General features: G+C 38.2%; 1 protein-coding gene across 1 annotated transcript; it reads right to left on the reverse strand.

The window, feature by feature from the left end:
* Positions 1-3203: 3203 nt before the first annotated feature.
* On the reverse strand, positions 3204-9131 carry LOC149814841 (protein unc-13 homolog). The gene is made up of 5 exons (XM_089989966.1): positions 8330-9131; positions 6508-7377; positions 5624-6079; positions 4762-4951; positions 3204-4687 (listed from the first exon to the last, which is right to left on the reverse strand). The coding sequence occupies exons 1-5, from the start codon at positions 8834-8836 to the stop codon at positions 3762-3764; spliced, it is 2949 nt and encodes a 982-aa protein (XP_089846092.1). The 5' UTR covers positions 8837-9131; the 3' UTR covers positions 3204-3761.
* Positions 9132-16672: the final 7541 nt, after the last annotated feature.

Below are 16672 nucleotides of genomic sequence, written 5' to 3' on the forward strand. Positions count from 1 at the left end.
TATCAAAGCATGTTTTATTTGTATTGAATAATTGTATGGGGTAGAATATCTTTTTTGTTTAGCTTAACTAGGCATGGCGACCAATGTTATATGTTGATTGGGATTGGGATACAATTCTCCAGACCATCAAAAAAGAAAAGGTGCAGTTGTCCTGCTGTTTATATCAATGTACGATGCTCTTGTTTGAAAGGGTTGAAAAAATTGTACTAATTTTTCGTTTTGCATCACTTTTCTTACATTTTTCTTTCTTTCAAATGTGCCTTACATATGAAAGAACTTTGATAGCAAAGTTGAGCTGGCAGGAGTTTTTAGAAATTTGTGCATTTTCTTAAAAGACCTTTCTCTTTCATGAGAAAAGAACAATGGGCTGCCTCTGAGGAGGAAAAGGACAATATAATGATCTCCTACCTCATTAAGTCTTAAGCTGTCATAAAAAAAAAAATTGCATGACTAAGAACCCTTGCCAAAGCAAGGGAAAACCCTGGGTGGGGCTCCACGACCACCCTGCCTTACGTGGCCCACCTCTAAAAGCTAGAGGACATGCATTTCAGTGAGGTTGATCCGGGGTCTTCAACTCAACCGCAGGCCATGTAATCATGATCACATGCCACCAATGTCTTTTTTTTTTATATATATATATATATATATATACGAGTAATGTGCTGGTTCTGACCATTTTCTCGTTCTGCCCTGTTTTGCACCCCCTCAAAAACACATTTTTGGTTTTTTTTTTTTACATCTAACCCGATGGATGTGATCTATAGGTTTTGTTTAATGAGAACCAGCTTTTGGATCACCGGAATTTGACTTATACAAGTTTTTTTAGGTGATCCAAAATCAATGGCTACGAAGGTACCAGTTTTTCTGGCTCATAAAAATATATTTTTTTGTCAAAAAAATATGATTCAAGTCTATTCCCACTTAATCGAGCATGTTAATCGCATCTAACGGTTCAGATCTACCATAAAACAGTTCAAAATTATGAGGTAGAACTAGAAATGAGGCCTAATATGTTGAGCTCTCTCTCTCTCTCTCAATATATATATATATATATATATATATATATATATATATATATATATATATATATATATATATATATATATATATATATATATATATATATATATAAGAGGGAGTTGACTAGCATCGCTGTCACCAGTGCCATCACAAAAGAATCAACCGTAAGTACAATTAACACGATTCTATGACTATCATCTGCCAATATATTTGAGATTGGTTTTCACTGATATACATTGTTGGTTCAGGTGTTTACAACCCATCATTGGATGGTGCAGATTTATAAAATAAAAACCCCAAAAGAGCAGGATTTGAGGAAAAACAAACACGTCAAGCAAGTATGGCTTGAATCCTCTATCCTTCCTCTGTTTCCGTCCCTGGAAGTTCGAGGTTGGCCTGATGCTTACCATGTTTCTTGTTACAGAGTCTAAAAAACAGGCCCGCCTACCACTTATAGAAGGGTGATGATCATAAGAGGAAACCATGGCACTGGCAACAAAATATGTTGGGGAATTCCGAGGTTCATTTTTTGTCATTTATCTACTAATTGCTTGGGCTGCGGTTGACAGTCTGATTGAGATTTTGTGGTTTTTTAAAGTCTATGATGCAAGATTACTTTGAGCTTTTCGTCAGTTAGTCCAGTCAGTAACATTCAAATGAGGATTGAAAGGAATACCAATGATCAACTAAATCTGATGACGTATCATGGATCTTCTTGGCACTTGAACAGACATTATTGTCTAACAAAGGAGCATAATTTTACCTTGCAGGGTGCCGGGCCCATTAAGTGACCCGGTTCTCGGTGAGGGTTCCTTCGTCATAAAAAAAAAAAAAAACGAAGGAGCATAATTTTTTTCTTTGTCAAAAGAAACATTATTAGTGTTTTAAAATTATGTAATAAATTATGGCTTTGGAGCTGATCAAATCAATCTAGTATCATTGACCAGCAGTAATTTGGTGAGTGTTGTTGGAAGATGATAAACAGGAGAATGGAAATCCTTGGAGGATGTTTAAACGTTTGTTTGATATCTGTTCAGTATACTGGTTTTATGGAAAGAAGTGTGGTTTGTATAGTGTTGTAGCTTTTAAACTATCAGATTGTCTGGCATGATGATTTTGGGCATCTTCTTATCGCATTTGATTTCAGACATTTTGGTTGATTTCTCTTTCAAAGAGGTAAGGACAAAGGAATGGCCATTGATGCATCTCGTATGTTGGTGTCTGTGACCTCAAACTGCACTTCAATCTTGACCTTCGGATTCACAAAACAGATGGCAGGATTGCGTTGATTTTCTCCACGTGGTAAGTGTAAAAGGTGGCCTCATGGAGGCAGTAACTTATAAACTGCGCTTTTTCTTTTGGGGAGCATTACTGCTTAAAAAAGGAGAGGCAGAGAGGGCAGAAGCCAAAGAATCAATAGCTGCAAAACTGTGTACAGATAAAAACTATGGCTGAAGGCGTTCCTAACTGTTTCTGGAGTCACAATTCGGAAAGGACGCATGGAAGGGTGGAAAAAGTGATTTTTTTTCTTCGGAGTTGACAATCTGTATCTTCATAAATTACGGTTTGAGGGGGAAAAAATGGTCAATTACAAAGTGTCAGAAAAAACAAAAAAAAATTGATAAAAAAAAAGGAGCATTTTGTCATAATTATTGTTTGCCATAATCTCAAACATTCCATTCCTTTTCTCCTTAACATTGAAGAGCAGAAACGACCCAACTGCAATCTTGAAGGGATGCACTTTGGGCTACGCAGTCAGTTATCATATGTCAAAAGAACATCTCCAGACTCCAGTACATAATAATCCCCGTAGGGATGCAATACTCCAAACTGAACTTAGCAAGCACTCTGCCTTCTATGCCATGTTTTTCCTTGATCAAATGATTTACCATAAGAAAGATTCATTCTATAAGCAATTCAGGTTCAACCCAATGAGAAATTTCCTAGATCAGCCTTAATTGGGCTCAGTACAAAGAGCACCTTGAAAAAGAAAGATGAAAGAGGCCAGCACAAGAAATGGACACTCGTGCTTACAGCTAGCACAAGTTTACGTAGTAGCTGTAAAAGAAATAATAGAATCATGTATCCACGTTTGGAACTACACGTCAACTACTTAGTTGGCCATTCAACTAGAAATACTTAACCATGAATCTTTAGCCAGGAAACGTACAGACCTATCCGAATTTCAAAGGCACATACACATATAAGAGCATTCATTAACAGATGCTGCAAACAATAAGCTTACAATCAGCTAAAAAAAGGGAAATACACCCACATATCATGTCATTTCCCACATGCCTCAATCAACCCTCAGTAACTGTAACCAGATATATTGTGTAGGAATCAAGCCAAAATATGTCAAAAGATTCCACTTACTCAGTAAATGCTACCAGACACTAGCATCTCATAAACAGGCTACAGAAAAAGAGCACATCCAAATTAAACACCAAAGTCATATGAATAAAAGAATCATCACTCCAGGTGGTTCTCAACATTCTACAATCAGATCAACCCATAAAGCAGATGGTTCAGGCTGCAGTGGATGCTGCAACAGTAACCCAGCATATATATAACCCACCAAGGTGCTATAGCTAGCTCTTTACTTTGACAACTGCATCAGGTGGGACAAAGGTTGGTGAATAAACCCTTAAGGAGATTAAGCATACCTTCTTCTAACTAGAAAATACAGTAGATACAGAGAACCTCTTATGAGTTCTAAGATGAACATGTATTCCAAAAAATTACAGTTTCTTTGGAAGGCCATAATTCTTTTTTAGGAATTTTGTCGCTACCTCATCATTCCGATGACAAAGGATTCGCAGGATCGTGTTGGGGTCTGATGGCGACCAATTATCAGGAGTTGGAGGGAGAGGCAGCTTGGATTTGGCAGGACCATAGGCCTCTGAAACTGCATGCTTAAACCGTTCAATTAAATCTCCTGTCTCAGCACGGAAAAGAGGGAGGATATTTGTTACAGGTATTGCTGCCTTGTCAACCAACTCCTGGGGCAACCCATCCCCATCAGCCAGGTACAGGTCCTTGAGGGATCTGAAGTCTTCCTCTATAAATTGAGAATCTCGGCGAGAGAAAGCACGATATGGCCCTCCAGCAAGGAGAACCAGCAAGAACCCATCAAAGGAGGCCTTCATTAAGGCAGTCAGAACACGACTACGTACTCTGTTGTGCACTGTACTTGCGATTAACTCAAGGTTTGGCTCTAGTTCCTTAAGAAATGGTTCAATCCTTGAACTTGCTGGTTCCCCAATGTACAAACCATCCCACAGAACATGACTCGAACAATGGAAGACAACCTTATATGATGTTGCCTCAGAGAGTTGGTGGATTCCTTCACGACAGCCATTAAGAGAAAGCTCGAACTTGGCTTCTTTCCCATTCAAAATGGATGAGGTAGAAGATTCTCCATTTCTCAGATGAGAAGTTATTCTTCTGTCCAGAAGCTCCAACTCTGCCTGGATTTGATGAAGTGTATTCATTCGAACACAAAGTTGTGGCAGACCGAAAGAATCATCACCATTCATTGTGCCTACCTGTGATTTCTTTTTCTGGGACATAGGCAACTTCTCTTTTCTCTTAAAAGCTCCCAACTTTGAACCAGTTGTACATCTTGTCAATGCTGGAAGGGTGGGTATGAAACTGCTTTTTGTTCCTACAAAGCACAGAAAAATGAGTCAGAATTATTCCAAACCACATTGAGAAAGAACCTTTCGAGTCTGTTCATACCGCAGCCAGATTTTGTCTTGGATATGTAATGCTGAAGGCCTCGGTCAAGACCAGATACCAGATCTGGAAGCAAGTCTTGATGCATTGGTATTGGTAACTGAAAGAATGCATCAATTGTCCCATCCACTGTGCGAAGAACTTCCACTACAGAAGGTGCAAATCTCTCCTTGTTTGCCCTTGGATTCCAGACCTACAGAAGACATGAATTTTAGATCTAGATATGCTATGTTAAAACACAAGCATAACTTCACAGATATAGAAAACCACAAATCAAGGGTATATCTTTTAACATCAAAAACTGCAAATAGAATCATTGTTTGTCGACAAAAAATTTACTTGGGAATGGTAGGTGAAGTAGCATAGAATGCAACTGCCACATACAAAAGGAAACTGGAAAAAATTTAAAAAACCAAGATTGTAAACTATCATTCGACAACACGTCCAGCAAGTTAAAGTTTGCACAAGAAAATCATGTCTTTGGTTTGCTGTTCAGTGTAAGAATGGGTGTCCACTCATGTGAAAGCCTACTTCATACAACTGAACCGTACAAAAGTATATTTAAAACTAACAAGAGGAAACCAAAAGAAAAATAGATAGATGGCTTTTAGCTCGACTCAATATAGGAATAAAGATGGTTGTCTGTATCATAGCAACAGTGGAATACACTATCAGATGGATAGTGTCAAAATTAGTGGTGAGACATGGCACAATACAAGTGTATGATTATCATTATCCACAATTATAAACAATAGATGTAACAATTACTCAATAGTAGAACCATGCAAGTTTTTCAAGCAACAAATACAATGAAATACATAGGCTTGTGTGAATGCACAAGCCCAGCAAGATTATTTCAGAATACCTCTTGTTGCAAGTTCCTGTCAACCCATTCCCGCAGTCTATCAACTCTCAACTTTATCCATGTTTTGGCCAAATTAGCCATTGCAGATTCAGCTTCATAAGGAGGCATCTCACGAATTATTCCCTTTCCGCCATCCTCACTATCAACTGAGTCTTCCACAGCAATATTTACCAGGTCCTTCTCTAACTTGTCTGCAGACTTCAGAACTTGCACAGCATCAGGAGTCAACTCGGTTACACCTGACATGAATTGCTTTAGCTCTCTCCCATAGCATGCATGGAGGGTTGCAACAGCCACACCAGCAGCCAAAGGATGCCACTTCTTTAATATAGAACTAAACACTTCTTTTTCAAATTTTGCTAGATCACCAATGTCCCTTGCAAGAACTGAAAGAACCGGAGAAGGGTTCGGTTGGTTTTTAGTTGAACGCCTATTAGAATCAACCATTTCCATTTTCTGCATTTTCAAAAATAAATATTGTTAGGATGTTATTAACTCCAAAATAGGAAAACATTTTGACGATCAGAACCTAATCTATAATGCAAAACGGGGAAACAATGGCAGAATGATACATTCAATGTTACACATTGTTCCTGTATCCTTTTTTCTCTTTATGGGCAATGGTATTCTTCATTTTAATAAAAAAAATAGAGATTGGCTTATGCAAGGGAAAAAGAACAAAAAGGAAGAAGGCATTTGACTTTCCCTCATAGCTTCCCCCACGCTTCCCCCACCACACCCCCCTCCCCCTTCTCTCTTCATTGACAGGCAAGCTGGGTTCACCACAAGTGGAAGCTGAGACATCTAGGCTTAAGATAGTGAAACACTACAGATCCAGGTATTACAGTAAGCATGAATAATAAAACAATTTAGAATCTGCTTACCTGTGCAAAAGCTGTGCGCAGAGAAGACCTAATATAAGTCTCAACCCTGTTGCGAGCTACATCAATTTCTTCCCTGCGCTTGCGCCGATACTCAGTTGAAATATCTTCAACTAGTATCCTTGCAGCCGAAACACCCAAGGAAACAATGCTCTGCATCAAGTCACTAGTTTCAGCCTGAAAGGTGTCATGATAGGCAAGAAGCCTTTTCTCAGACCAACCCAACATTGAAGACAGCGTTGAATTCAATATTTTAGCATATGATGGATCCTTTGTTGCCTTTGCATCTTTTGCAACTTCTACCAATTGGTTCTCAGCTGCAAACAGTAAATCATTTTCCACTTGTCCAGTTGCAATGAAACGATGAAACAACACCCAAGAAAAACAGAGGTTATGGAGCATTTGATTCATTCCAAGGATCACCCATGTCTTCTTTAAAAGATCTAACACCTCATCAAGCTCGTCAATTATTGCAGAATCATCAGGACCATCAAAACAAGCCTCTAATAGCATCTGGTAAAGTATAAGGTTAAAAGGGAATCCATCAGCCCAGTGGCATGTCTCTGAGGGAAATCCGTCAACTGATCTGCATGCAAGAGGCATTACAGCACTCCGCAGGACTTGCATCGACTCGGAATTTTTTCCAGTTTCTATCGGTCTCTCAGAAGCTCCCTTTAGAACTTGACGAAGCCTCACTGCTGATGAATCATTTTTTCCCAAAGGGGCAAGAGGATGCAGAAGAAGACCAGCCTCAAGGATCTTCAAATTCCTGACCTTCCAGTCTTCATATTCTTCAGTGTCTGGGAAATCTGAAGCCTTGAACTGCTGTAAGAATTCTAGAGGCAGTACTATTGATTCAATGCGCTTCCCAAGCTGTTACAGGTAATGATCACAGTTCAAGAACTAATAATGCCAGAAGACAACATTCAAGAAAAGAATTGATAGAAAAACAGAATGAAACTTTCTTAGATAGACCAAAAAGTTGTAAACCATTTTTAAGCCAATAAGACTTGCATTATGTTATTGGCCCGTAATATTGAAATGAACAAGAAGAATTGGACAAAATAGTATTTACAACATAACTAAAGAAAAGGAGATTGTTCTGTGGCTTGAACACAAACATTATGGTGTTGAGAGAGTTATTTGAATCATCCTGGATATGTCCTTCGCTATATACCAGGTTAGTAAAACAAAGGTTGCAAAAGTAAATTCTGAACAGAAAAACTCAAAATATTGCATTATTTTTTAGTCTGGCTAGGTTTGGTTAATAAGCATTGAGTCAATAGACACTGAAATTAATGAAGCTAACAGAGAACCACGAGTTGTATGTAAATGAAGTGCAGAACAGGAACGAATGCACTAAAATCATTTGTGAGAAAAACACGTAATAAGACAAACTCATTTGATTGGCTTCACTCATTGCTTGGATTCGTAATTGACAACTAAGATGAGCAACAGTACAATTTCAATAACTAGTCACCAGCAATCAGCAAATTCAAAAGACACAGAATTTCCCTGGAACTAACAATTCAACAAGAGATCAGATTTCCTACTGCCAGAGAATATTTAAGCAGCATACAAACACATCTACAATGACAAAGATGCTACATTTTTCAGAATTAGAATTGATCCACATAGCCAGATCCAACCACATGACTCACCATAGTAGAGGCAGATCTACCAAAAAAACAACTAATTGATTAATAAAAATCATAAATCCAGAAAACCCATCAACCCAATCCAAAAGATTAAGAAGAAAAGAAAAGAAAAAAAAACAAATTTGATAAACAATCACACTACAAAGACCAATTTAGCTTCGACTCACTTGTCCGGCAGCGATCCTCAGCAAGGCGCGCCGAATTCGACCATCCTTTTGCTCAGAGATCTTCATCTGAACCCTCATCAACTCGGCAATAGTCATCGGCTTCTTCGATGACCTCGACGGGCTTCCATCCTTGAGCGGGCTCTTCTTGGAGGACTTCAACCCTAGTGCCTTCTTCACTGTGCTTGCTGCGGAGTAGGTCAATGATCTGTGCAAGGGAGCTGAAGAAGAAGAAGAAGGGGAAGAGACAGACAGCGACGACGGCGACGAAGTTAGCGATCTCTCCCTGTCGCCGCTCCTCTCCGATTGAGAAATGTAAGTCAAGGGTTTCCCTCCGGCCGGCCTACACGCAGCAACGAAGATCTCGTAGGCCGTCTCCCTCAGTTCTGAGGGTGAAATCTGGATACCCAATTCATCAAATGGTGAACCAAGATCGGAGACACCGTTTTCTGGAGCACCCATGTGTCTCTTGGACTCCCCAAGGCTTCTCTCTCTAAAGAAGGGAGGCATCTCTCTCTCTCTCTCTCTCTCTCTCTCTCTCTCTCTCTCTCTCTCTCTCTCTCTCTCTACTGTGGTTATTCTTAGTAATAAATTTTGTTGGGTGTTAGAGGTATGGAGCCTGCCATGGCCTTGCTGGAGAAAACGTGAAAGGAAAATGAGGAAAAGGAATAAGGATGGTAGGTGTACAGAGGACAAAAGAAAAAGGAAGAAGAATGAATGAGGGGTGATGAGAAGGAGGGGAGGAGGAAAAGGGCAGTGAAGAAAATGGGGCTTTGCTTTGTTGGGTATATGATCCTAATGAGATGATTGTTAAGGGTAGGGGTGAAGGTGGGATTAGAAAAGTGACGACTTTGCGAGCAGGGGAGAGTGGGTTCCACTGGGTAACAAACATGACTATGATATGCTGAGAGGAGCCTGAGGCCTCCCTCTCTCAATCTTTTGCTGGGAGGAGCAATAAAGATTAGAGGCCCACTAATTTCGGAAAGTTGAAACTTTGGGGGTGTTCACATAATTTTTTTCCCACGGCTGAAGCATTTTACATAAGTTGATGATGGGGAGCACAGACTCTCTCTCTCTCTCTCTCTCTCTCTCTCTCTCTCTCTCTCTCTAGGTAAACCCACTTTTGTCTTTTGCTACTGTTTTGTTTGGCAAGAAACATTGCTTTGATGTAAATTTGATATTTTGGTTACCAAATTTTGGGGCACTGTTTTTGTTTTGAAAAACGTGTATATGTATACTCCCACCGGGTGTGTTTGGTAGGCTATGTATAAGGGTGCCAATGGGTCGGGTTTGGTTCGGACTTAGGTGGAATCAGACTTGGCTTTGATTTTCGGGAATGGTATCAGGTCCAGACCTGGGTCTAATTAGACTCACCATAAGAAAAACTATACTGGGACCGATAAGAACTACATAAACCAGACCCGAGCCATACTTTGGTAAAATAATATTTTTTATCATTTTTACATTTAAAATTTACGAGTCTTAATCAAAACTCGGGTCAGGCCTGGGTCTAGCATAAAATTTTACAAACTATACCCGGCTCCATGTATTAATCGGACTTTTGGGTCCGAACCCAAGTCTTAATCGAGTCTTTTTATTCATCACCGTACCCGGACCCTACAGGGTTTGGTACGGGTCCGAGTCAACCCAACTGGTTGACACTCCTAGCTATCTAAGGGGGGCCGAGATTTACCTCGCATGTGGGCAGGTCCATTATGTGACCAGTCCCCAGTGACGGTTCATTGACATAAAAAAAACATGTATATGCATCAAAACCTCTCAATCTGATGCACGTTCTTCGCTAAAAAAATACTTTGAAGAAAGATCTCTTTAGCAAAACATTCAATGTGACGTGAAAATTCATAGAACTACTAAAGAGTACGGTACACTTGAGGATATAAAGTAAAAGCTGCGTGTGTGTAAATTTGTTACACTCGTACTGTCACCTCCTATGTTCTCTAGTAAAAACCACCTATTTTTCTCATATTTTCTTGATTGTTTTCGTGCAACAAGCCTTTGAGATGATCTATATGACCATATGGTTTTGTTTAAATAAAAAAAAGAAAACATATTTTGGATTTCCGGGTTGTGATGTATAAATTAGTGTTTTTAAGAGCACCAAAATTTTATGATTGAAAAAGTTGATGTGTGGGTCCATTTACCCACACCGAAGAGCGGTGCAGTGAGAGATGGGACATACCGGGTTCGTCGGTAGGGAAAGCAGTAGAGGGGAAGATCAATGAATGGATATTAGTCAAAAGTTGGGGTGGCTCCTACGTCTCCTCAGCCTACACATCCTCTCTCTCCCTTGTTGATTTCTAGTCCTACTGGGCTGATAGCTGGCTCTGCATTTACTCCACCAGTAAACCAAGTAGGCCCTCTTGAATTTAGCAGCCCTCCTAAAAAATTGTGTGAACCTTACTCTCCAACTTTACATAAATGCAAAAAATGTTTGTAATTTATGCTTACGTGATTGTTTTTTTGTGTAAAGCTGTGTACTCGTGTGAATTTACTTATTTATATAATTGTTACAATTAGGCACATGAGTAATAACATATTTATGCTTGATAGCTCGAAAAAAAGTTTCCATAGATACACAAGGCCGTACCACACTCGATTGATTTCTCACTCTCATTGACGAGCTAAAGGCACCTGAGTGGCATGAATAGGTTGAATACATAACTATGTCATCACGACTATTACCCTAAGAGGGTGTTTGAGCTAATGAGCCTTACTTGACTCATGAATGAAGACACTTAGATTGACAATCATATTAATTAAAAAATACTTGTAACTCCCTTCACACTAATGGTCTCTTGAAGACGATAAATCGATACAACTTTGAATGACCCGATCGCATGTAGATTCACCTATATGTTGCACCTCTTGTTTGAGAGCAATGGCTTCGCTTAAGTCTCCAGTCACTCAAAATTATTGAGGTTGGGGTTGTTCATGAGATATACCTCAACTGATAATATGGATTGCAATCTATGTTAAATGTTAGAACCTTACGGGTTTTCTTTCAATCATCAATTGCCCGATTAGAGGATAGGACCCGATTTGTTAGGCACTATGGGCAAACAAATCATATCGCATAACCGACACTCGTAGTGACCTCAACCCATTATGTGACTCACCCTTCGTATACCCGAAAGTGTAATCAAGAAAAACAAATCTTACATTGGTTTATCCATTTATAATCGTTTATGATAGTGAGTTATGTAATAGTTCTTATTAAGGTAGATCATGATTGTGTTAACTATTGTACTTGTGAGATCATGATTCAACTAAATTATCAAAGATATGATATTGTATTGTTCAAACTTTATAATTTGTGATATATCTTACATACTTGAAAGAGTTTAACCTCTTTTTATGAGAATGCAAGTGAACAGGTGCGATGGTGAGATGTGGTTGCGATATCAGAGACCCTTTTTCTATCACTCCTTGTCGATCCTAGGGACTTTTGTTCATCTTAATTAAATTGAGATATTTTTTATTTCTTTTACATTGTGAATATATTATTATCATTTTAGAAATGTTTGATTTTATCATTAAGTTATGTATGATTAGATTCTTAAAAGAGTTATTCTGTTGAGACTACTTTGAGTGCCGACTGGATTCAAGTGGAATTGGATCAAAGTCTGAGTAAAAATTAGATCCAGTCCAACTTAGACTTCATATTTCTCTTACTCGTTAGAGTTCCAACTTTAAACCTTAACTAATTTCGTTGTGTTACATTTCAAAAAAAAAATGGATTAAAATATTATGATATTTCCAAGTTGACATTTTTGAGGCGTCATAACTCTAGTAAGAATTTTATGTCATAACCATTCATGCCACTTCAAGAAAAACATGGTTGGATATATGTAAATCTATAAACGCATCTATCGTTACTTAGCTAAAACTGTGTGTAAAATTTGAATTGGAAAAATAAAAATGATTCTACCTTGAGAAATAACTATGTAATTTTAAAAGTATTATTGTTAAAGGTGTTATGGTCATTTTAACCTTAGAGATAGAGAGAGAGAGAGAGAGCAGGTTTACCTCTCCAATTCTGTCGGTATGATCTACTGTATGTTCACCAATAATAACGTACCTATATTAACAATACTATGTACTATCTTGTGATGTAATAAATAATTTCCGAACTTTCTATGTCAGATGATAGAGATCCAGATCAGTGAATCACTAAGCTGATGCAGTTTCTGACATTAGTTTTCATTATTGGCCGTGAGACGTCATGAGAATCTCCCAATCTTGCTTGTGTTCATTTCATCATAGTTGGGGGCACAAAATAGAAAAGGAGAAAAATACCATGAGCGCAAACCCATGTTATTCTTGAAACTTGCGGTGGTTTAAAGAAGGAAAATTTTAGACAATATTTCGGGCTTCTCTTTTTTCTTTCTTTTGTTTTCTGACTGCATGTTACTCTGGCTTGATTCGTTGATTGGTTTGTTAATCTTTGGCTATCTATTTTTCTAGACAAGGACAAAGGTCTGATGATTAGGACAGTGGACCAACTCAAAACCAGAGTAACATGCAGTTAGAATACAGCCAGGAAAATCAAAGCAAGCCAGCATATATTCAATAAACTATTGTCCCACCACCCAAATAATGCAAAATAAACAATATTACAAAATTGCCTGTAAGGGTTCCTCTGTGCTTTTATCTATTGAAAATTTACATTTTTGATATACATATAGACATTGGGTGCAATTGATTTATTCTCTTTGGCATTTTCAGTTACCAACCTGTTCATTCTTACTTCAAAACAAAACTGATTTCTCCTTTTTATGGAATCTCCATCAAGTTAATGCGCAATAAGACTAGTTTCCATAAGATGGTACATCATATAAAATCATAGAATCCCAAATGATCATTGACACATGGATTGGTGGGATGACCCAAAAAAAAAATCCTTGTAATAAATTAATATCTAAAAAATATAACTTTTTTTTATAAACAAGCTGGGGCTAGCCTGACCTCGACCAGTTGACAGAAGTAAATAATACAATTTAGGAAAAAAAATATATAACCAGCCTTTTGCAATAACTTAATTTTCCATCTTGGTCAAAGCTCCTAATGTAAGGCTCAAATAGCAATGCAAATCATGAAGGATATTTAGGGATGGGTTCCCAATAAGCTAGTTACTTATCATGAACTCAGCACCTTTAGAGGAAAGATTATCATGATAGCATGCATTTGGTTTCTCATGGATCGATGAGGTTTCACCAAATGAAATCAGGCCACACTTGAAATGCTATGTCGATGATGAAATGCATGCAGTCACTCGGTGATAAGCAGAAGGAAAAAATTCATTAAAGGCCCATGCTTTGCTTGATATTTAAAATGATAAACCAGGTTTCTTCAAAAGACATTTCAAGACCCACTTTTGAATGAAACTGTGAAATGTAGACTTGAAGTTAGTTTCATGGATATGGAATGTCTTTTTAAAAAAATTCTTGTAGTGGTGTTGCTTTAGAGGCAATTTAACACTTTTGATTATATGTAACTCGTGAACAACCCAAGTTAATCAAACTGAAGTCCTTGGTAATTTGATTGAAAAGGTGAGTCTTGAAATATCCTTTTAGAAAAATTGGTATTGTTTCTGAATTTTAGGCAAAAATTCAGTCTCTAAGTGAAATTTAACGAAAATAGAATGATCAGAAAAAACTCATCAACCAAGCGTGACATAAACAAAAACCTGTTGTCTGAATTGGAGTGATGAATACAACACATGAAATACATTGCATTTTCTAAAGCAGTGATTATTTGATTGTGAGCTTGACGCCAAATCAAGCCTATAAGACTACTTGGTTTTGTAAAGTACTTTTATAAAAGTTGAGGATTCTTGCATTTAGGGACAAGGTCTCCACCCCCGCCCCGCCTCAAGATTTTATCCTCCACCCCCACCTTCATCCCCGTTTCATGTCCTCCATCCCCGGTTCAAACGGGGATGAGGCGGGGCGGGTTGGGGCGGGGATGAGGTGGGGATCGTGGCCGGGACGGGGCGGGGCGGGGAAAAGTGCACATCCATCCCCGCCTCCACCCCCGGACGGGGATGGATTTTAACCTTCGTCCCCGCCTCCATCCCCGTTTCATACCCTTCATCCCCGGTCCAAACGGGGTGAGGCGGGGCGGGGCCCCGCCTTCCCCCGGTCCACTGCCATCCCTACTTGCATTGAGTGTTTATTTTACCATGAAAGTAGCAACACATCCTTGGAAACTTTCACTATAAGTAAGGATGAAAACAGTTCAGATTGCAGGGTGGATCAGGTGCAATCACATAGCACATTTTGATTGTGCCGTTGTACCTGGTTTCCCCATCTTTAGCTGACAGCCTGTCGGTTGTAGGGCCCAACAACAGACAGCCAGGTGCAGGGGCACACTCAAAGTATGCAATGTGATTGCAGCTGATATGCCTTCTTCAAATTCGGGTCGGATATGGCCAATACTAAATTTGACTAATCCCATGTTGGCTAAATGGATTCGAATTCACATTTGAATTAGTAAAAAACTCATACCAAATCTGATTTTTTTACATGAAGTCAGGTTGAAATATCTGTCAATTCTAGATATCCATCAAATTCAGTAGAAAAAATTAAATCGTGTTTAACTATAATTGGGTATGATTTTAACTTACAAAATCAGACTAAACAAAGTTGAATTGGGTTGGATATAAAAAAAAAAGGTCTGATCCATTGACATCATACTATAAGTCTAAAGTCTACTATAAGTGCAACATGGCATCACCAACTTATTTCTAATTTGACATGAGCATTTGTCACATGGATACGGCTGCAGATACGGGGATACAGCCATTTCTATGAAGTTTTCAATATGACTTGTATATAAAGGGATAGGAACCACGGAGATTCTCTATGACATAGCTTCAATTGCCTTTTCACTTAAGTAAATAAAGACAATTGTTGTACAAGGGATTAATTTTAAATGGATACTTGAATCAAAGCAGGTTTTTTATGATAATTTCGTTATAATCTCTTCATTCGATGTTGACACTTCTGCAGAAGTTTGTTGAACTTGTGAAGGGAGTTGAATTGTATAATGGTTGGATGCCATAAGTCCAACTTTTGGTAATATGACGTTTCAATATAAAATTGACTGATTGAAAGGCCATGCTTTGTATCATTCAAGGTTCCTTGCGTGCTCACGCAACCAAAATGGAGCCCGACTGAACTACAAATGCAGTTTCCTTAATATGACATTTTATTCGGATGTTGATATGCTAAATAAAGTATAATGTGACTAAAATTCTGTAAATAATACCTGTTCTTTTTTTAAACTATGTAAACTTGGACTTTTATATTCTAGTAGAATACATGATCCCTGAGCCAAGATCCGATGGGTTGGCCTGACGCAGGTCGGCAAGATTAAGGCTGTCAATGGGTTAGGTATCTGGCCCATCGGTGTGCATGCAAACCTGCCCACATAACAAGAACTCTGGTTCGGGTTCGGGTTCAGGTTTTGTCGGGTTGAGAAAATGAAACCCCAAACCTGACCCACATAAATTAGAGGGAATATATATATATATATATATATATATATATATATATATATATATATATATATATATATATATATATATATATATATATATATATATATATATATATATATATATATATATATATATTACATAAATATATATCGAGTGAGCTCGCCTGGGTTGCAGGTTGACGGGTTCGGGTAAACAGGTTGACCCGCCTGCCTAACCCGTTTATTAAACGGGTCAGCCGGGTTGGCGGATTAATGGCATACCCTTATTAACATGAACCCGACCCGTTTAATAAACGGGTTAGGCGTGTTGACCCGTTTATGACACAAACCCGTTTAATCCAAACCCGAACCCGCCTAAGAAGCAGGTTGGCGGGTCGTGTCAGATTTTGCCACCCCTAGTTCTCGGTCTATCCTCAACACATCTTTCATAATTAAACTTTGAGCAAGTTACCAATTAAATTAATTAAGCTATTTTCTAATTTTTTTTTAGAATAACCTGTTTTTTAAATTAGAATCTTATCATTCTACTTCAGCTTGAGAGTAAGGTATGATCTAGGTCCACTGGATCCATTTAGATCTATTTTTGTGTTTAGGTTTTTTAGATTTTTAAGTTTTATTTGGATATCGAATCTATTTACATGATCTATATTTAGAATTTAGAAGTTAGAAGTTTGTTCTAATTAGGAAGTTAATCAGAATTGAGAAATTTAAGTGTTTTAAAATACAAAAAATCATCTATAAATGGGTGCTTTTATTTTTAACTAGATAATCAGCCCGCCCAAACGGCTTGGCCCTATAAGATAACTTAAATGTTAAAAAAAGGTT

Source organism: Nuphar pumila, chromosome 15 (genome assembly GCF_984573655.1).
Source record: "Nuphar pumila chromosome 15, dmNupPumi1.hap1.1, whole genome shotgun sequence".
Taxonomy (NCBI): Eukaryota; Viridiplantae; Streptophyta; class Magnoliopsida; order Nymphaeales; family Nymphaeaceae; genus Nuphar; species Nuphar pumila.

Bases quoted from the DNA above. Each gene is read 5' to 3' on its own strand.
- LOC149814841 (XM_089989966.1), bottom strand. From the start codon at position 8,836: ATGCCTCCCTTCTTTAGAGAGAGAAGCCTTGGGGAGTCCAAGAGACAC. The intron at 7,378-8,329 runs GTGAGTCGAAGC...TACCTGTAACAG, and splicing joins TGAGGATCGCTGCCGGACAA to CTTGGGAAGCGCATTGAATC. The intron at 4,952-5,623 runs GTATTCTGAAAT...TGTCTTCTGTAG, and splicing joins ACAGGAACTTGCAACAAGAG to GTCTGGAATCCAAGGGCAAA.